Genomic DNA, 5,932 nt, shown 5'->3' with positions numbered 1-5,932 from the left:
GTGCTAAATCCATTGTATTTTGTATGACCGTACTTTTGGAGGCACTTGATTCTACTTTAGTCATATGTGACTGAAAGTACTCTTGTAGCACTTGCGTGCTATATTTTGTGTTTTTTCCCATGACTTGTTAATTGTATGAATTTTGACGTGTTAATGAATGTAAATTATTGTTATTTTAAATATTTGCTTTATTGGTTCTTGCTTTCAATATTTTCCCCGCATAATTGATTTATTTCTTGCACTAGGCATACCTAAGATAATGGAAGGACGAAGGAGTGGTCGAGGCAGTGGGCGAGGGACTAGACAGGCCCAAACTCACGGGGATGACCAGGGATTGGCAACTGGACCGACCCAGGGACAAGAGAATATAGAGAAAAATCGAGTGGCTATCGCCATTAATAGGATGACTGATATCCTAGAACGTTTAGTTGAAAAACAAGGTCCTGGACTGATGTGCGACGAATCTAGACGAACACCAAGTTGGGTTGATTGCGGAACCTTGACCTTTCTAGAATCACAAGTCACGAACTAAGGAAACTCCTTAACCCAAGACGAGCAAATTTAGTGAACCAAAAGTATAGTTAGAAGAACGCCACAATCAAGGAGACTACTTGATTGATAAGTTCGATGAACAGCTTGAGATTAATTCTCAAGTATTCAAAGGAAATTCTCTTGAGGCAAGAGAGAGTGAATAAACTCACGAATATTTTATAAAATCTGAAATCCCCTTTAATGAATGAAAACCTAGGCTATATATAGCCTTACAAGACTCAAACCCTAGAATGTCCAATGGACAACCTTGCCCTTCATTAACGGTGAAAATATCTAACAACTAATTGACTAAAATTAAGACTCTGAATTCGGCCAAAGTGAAGTGAAAATTGACCGAAATTATTAATGCTAACAAACAACTAATAATGGTAACTAAAACCCTAATTAGCAAGCTAGTGCTCCGTGAACTAGTCTTCACTTGGTTCTTCCATTTGAAGGAAAGTGTATAGAGTAGTTTCTCCATTATGTAATCCTTCAATGGTCCTCAAGTCATCACCAACTCGTTCTTGAATCGTGCAAACAAGAGCTTGAAGTGATTCTTGAATTCTCCTAGCACGCGCTCTTGTAATTGGACCACTGGGTATTTGCATGACCTGAGCACTAGAAGTTTGAGCAGCCTTGAGCCCCTCCTCATTAGTCCCCTCCTCTTGAAGACGATTTGTCCTCAAATGAAACTCATCGTCTGCATGAAAAGGACTCAAGTCAGATACATTAAAAGTAGCATGTACCCCATACTCACCTGGAAGTTCAAGTTTGTAGGCATTGTCATTTATACGCTCCAGGACTTGGAATGGACCATCTCACCGTGGAAGTAGCTTACTACGCCTTTTGACTGGGAACCTCTCTTTGCGCATGTATATCCATACCCAATCGCCAGGCTCAAAGACCATCTTGCGGCGCCCCTTGTTGGCACTTTGGATGTATTGAAGTGTACGCTTCTCGATGTTGGCTCGCACCTTAGTGTGTAACTCACGTACATATGCAGCTTTGTTCTTACCATCCAAGTTAACTCTCTCATGAACAGGTAAAGGAGTTAAATCCAAAGGTGTGAGAGGGTTAAAACCATACACAATTTCAAACGGTGAATAATGTGTAGCAGAATGAACAGTGCGATTGTATGCAAATTCCACATGTGGTAAGCAATCTTCCCAAGATTTAATGTTCTTTTTTATAATTGCGCGCAACAGGGTAGATAAAGTCCTATTAACCACTTCGGTTTGACCATCAGTTTGTGGGTGGCTAGAAATAGAAAATAGCAATTTAGTACCTAGTTTACACCACAAAATTTTCCAAAAATAGCTAAGGAATTTGGCATCCCTATCAGAAATAATAGTGCGTGGCATGCCATGTAATCTAACTATCTCACGAAAGAATAAATCTGCAACATGCTTAGCATCATCTGTTTTAAGACAAGGAATAAAATGGGCCATTTTGGAGAAGCGGTCAACTACCACATAGATTGAATCATGTCCTTTTCTAGTCCTAGGTAGTCCAAGCACAAAATCCATTGACAAATCAACCCATGGTTCATGTGGAATTGGCAAATGTGTATAGAGACCATAAGGGTGTACCTTTGATTTGGCTTGGTGACAAGTCACACACCTTTCAATGTGCCGTTCTACGTCACTCCTAATGCTTGGCCAGAAGAAATGCTCTTGGAGAATCATTAAGGTCTTGGCAATGCCAAGGTGTCCCATTAGTCCTCCTCCATGAGCTTCTCTCACTAGGAGTGTGCGCATGGAGCTCTTGGGAATGCAAAGCTTGTCCTTGTAGTATAAGAACCCCTGAGAGATGAAATAGTGCTCACGAGAGTGTCGTGGCAAGGAGACAAAAATCTCACCAAAATCTGAGTCAGCTGCATAAAGATCTTTAAGGAATTCAAAACCAAGCAACTTAGCATCTAATGTAGTGATAAGTGCATACCTTCGTGAGAGTGCATCAGCCACTACATTCGTCTTACCTGTCTTGTATTTGATCACAAAGGTAAAACTGTCAATGAAGGTAATCCATCTTGCATGTCGCTTACTCAACTTGTCTTGGGACTTGATATGCTTGAGCGACTCATGATCGGTGTGCAAGACAAACTCACGAGGGCGAAGGTAATGTTGCCATGTTTGTAGGGCTCGCACTAAGGCCATGAGTTCCTTATCATAGGTTGAGTAGTTTAGAGCAGCTCCATTTAACTTCTCGCTAAAGTAGGCAACTGGGCGACCCTCCTGGAGTAAAACAGCTCCAATACCTATACCAGAAGCATCACACTCTACTTCAAAAGCTTTGTCAAAATTAGGTAAACTAAGAACAGGTGCATGTGTGAGCTTGTGTTTAAGTAATTGGAAAGACTTAGCTTGTTCCTCTCCCCAATGAAATTGCACATCTTTCTTGACAATTGACGTAAGTGGGGCAGCAATTGTGCTAAAATCCTTGACAAAACGCCTATAGAAGCTTGCCAAGCCATGGAAACTTCTCACCTCACTTACATTGGTAGGGGTTGGCCATTCACTAATAGCCTTCACCTTTTCTTGATCAACATGAATTCCCTGCTCACTAACAACATATCCTAGGAAAACCAATTGATTTGTGCAAAAGGTACACTTCTTAAGGTTAGCGTAGAGGCTTGCCTTGCGAAGTGCATCGAGGACCATTTGTAAATGCACAACATGCTCATCTAGAGTCTTACTATAGATCAAAATGTCATCAAAGTAAACGACCACAAATTTACCAATGAAAGAGCGTAAAACATGATTCATGAGTCTCATAAAAGTACTTGGTGCATTGGTTAGCCCAAAAGGCATGACCAACCCCTCAAAAAGTCCATGTTTTATTTTAAATGCAGTTTTCCATTCATCTCCTTCTTTCATGCGAATTTGATGGTAACCACTTTTCAAATCAATCTTAGTAAAAATGATAGCACCATGTAATTCATCAAGCATGTCATCCAAACGAGGTATGGGATGGCGGTACTTTACCGTTATGGCATTAATCGCCCTACAATCAGTGCACATTCTCCATCCTCCATCTTTCTTCGGAACAAGTAGAACTGGTACAGCACAAGGGCTTAGACTCTCTTGAATCCAACCCTTACTAAGCAACTCCTCCACTTGTCGCTGTTGCTCCTTGGTTTCCTCAGGATTGGTCCTATATGGTGCCTTGTTTGGAAGGGAAGAGCCAGGAATGAAATCAATTTGATGTTCAATTCCCCTTAATGGAGGCAAACCAATAGGTATATCCTCAGGAAAGACGTCTTGATACTCCTGTAAGAGGTTAGTAATAACACTAGGCAAAGAAGCATCAAGAGCATTAGTGAGTAAGGATTCCTTGCCAAATAAAATAAATAAAACCTGATGAGAATGCAAGGCCTTTCTCACATCTTTCACCTTGGCAAGCATGCTGGGTTTTCTCTCCTGTGTGGGCTCGAAGACCGAATGAAAGTGATCCAACTTGCTTGAAGAAGGGTCGGCCAACACTAATTTCTTAGCTTTGGCGTTGTCCTTCTTGGTGGTAGCATGCAAGTCATACTCTTTTTGTAGACTAACTTGATCCTCATGTACTTGTTGAGGTGTAAGAGGTGCAAGTGTAATCTTTTTACAATTATGCATAAAAGAGTATTTGTTCAAGAAACCATCAAAAGTGACTCTTTTGTCAAATTGCCAAGGACGTCCTAAGAGTATATGTGCAGCTTGCATTGGTACTACATCACACATAACATCATCTTCATACCTACCAATGCGAAAAGTAACCAAAACTTGTTTATGAACACGTACCTCTCCATTGTTGTTTAACCACTGAAACTTGTAGGGACGGGGGTGCTCACTAGTTGGCAAGTTTAGTTTCTCCACCATCAATGCACTAGCAACATTAGTGCAACTTCCGGGGTCAATCACCAAACTGCATACCTTGTTGGTCACATGGCACCTAGTGTAAAAGATGTTGTCACGTTGAAACTCATCTTTACTAGCTTGAGTAGCTAGCGCCCTTCTTGCTACCAATCCAACTTTGTCTTGAGTTGGAACTTCCTCTATTTCATCTTCCTCTTCAACCAAGGGAGACATGTCTTTGTAATCCTCCTCTTCATCATCAATGACAATGTCTCCATTTGGTAGGACAAGCATGGTCCTTGGGTTTGGACATTGGCTTGCAATATGTCCAACTCCTTGACACCTCCAACATTTGGTGTCACGATTCCTAGGTTTTGAAGTTTCAATTGTTGGCTTTGACACAACCTTGGAGTCGGTTTTGGTAATAGGTGGCCGTGAGCTTGACCCTTGATCTTGCTTCGGCTTTGGAGGGTTCCAAGCATTCGAACCTCTCTCTTCCCTTCTAGACTGGAATGGTCGAGTAAATGTTTGTGGATGAGGGTTATAATTTCTGGTTGTACCCCTCCTCTTGAGCCTTTGCTCAATCTTGATAACCTTTTCCACCATATCTTCTATCTCCACATAGTATTGAAGCTCCAGTTGATCGGCTATTTCAGCCCTCAGACCATTGAGAAACCTTGCCATTGTAGCCTCTCTATCTTCTTGAATATCAGCTCTCAACATGGAGATTTCCATGTCCTTGTAGTAGTCCTCAACTGAGCGTTGACCTTGCGTCAAGGTTTGAAGTTTTTGGTACACGTGTCTATGGTAGTGACTTGGTACAAATCGCTTCTTCATAAGTCTCTTGAGCTCAGTCCAAGTGGTTATAGGTGGTCCACCACACCTTCTCCTGCTTGTAGCCACTTGTTCCCACCAAACTATGGCATAGTCGGTGAATTCTACTACGGCAAGTCTCAATTTTTGTGCATCGGTGTAGTCATTACAATCGAATACTACCTCTACTCGACTCTCCCATTCAAGGTATGTATCCGGATCAGATTTGCCTTGGAAATGAGGAATCTTCATCTTAATCCCTTTGATTGCATCACCAATTGCTCTTGTATTTCTCTTCGGTCTCCCTTGCCCGTATGCCTCACGGTCCGAATCGGCATTGGAGTCACTAGATTCCTCCAGGGTGGATTTTTCCCTAGATTTCCTAGAAGAAACCCTAGATGAACTTAGTTGATCAATCTGCTCATGGATCGTTTCCAGTCTTTGGTCAAATCTCCTCTGCATTTCCTTCCACATAGCATCCATTTTAAGTGATAACTGAGCAATGGTAAGTTCATTTTCCTGAGACATGGTGAAACCTGCAAAACTTGACAAATTGTTAGTAGAAAATGCCTCACTCGCTCCCTTAAGTGTTGCACTCCTCTCGTGTTTTCACTCAAGTGTTTATGTCACTCTAATGCTCTTACCAATTCACTCCTCAAACCACTTGATTGTTTCCTTTGAAGAAATCAGAAATTTCTCAAGGAAATTCAATCAAACTTGAATCAAATAGCTCCCAATTCAAAGGACAAGAG

At 41.5% G+C, this 5,932-nt stretch overlaps 1 protein-coding gene across 1 annotated transcript; it reads right to left on the bottom strand.

The window, feature by feature from the left end:
• Positions 1–1,227: 1,227 nt before the first annotated feature.
• LOC140037857 (uncharacterized) lies at positions 1,228–5,708 on the bottom strand. The gene is made up of 5 exons (XM_072083003.1): positions 4,314–5,708; positions 3,891–4,130; positions 3,519–3,803; positions 2,155–2,768; positions 1,228–1,234 (listed from the first exon to the last, which is right to left on the bottom strand). The coding sequence occupies exons 1-5, from the start codon at positions 5,706–5,708 to the stop codon at positions 1,228–1,230; spliced, it is 2,541 nt and encodes an 846-aa protein (XP_071939104.1).
• Positions 5,709–5,932: the final 224 nt, after the last annotated feature.

The sequence above is a fragment of the Coffea arabica genome, chromosome 3c (genome assembly GCF_036785885.1).
Source record: "Coffea arabica cultivar ET-39 chromosome 3c, Coffea Arabica ET-39 HiFi, whole genome shotgun sequence".
NCBI classification, from domain to species: domain Eukaryota; kingdom Viridiplantae; phylum Streptophyta; class Magnoliopsida; order Gentianales; family Rubiaceae; genus Coffea; species Coffea arabica.
Note: the sequence above shows the minus strand (reverse complement) of the source record. Positions and strands in the feature narration are given on the sequence as shown.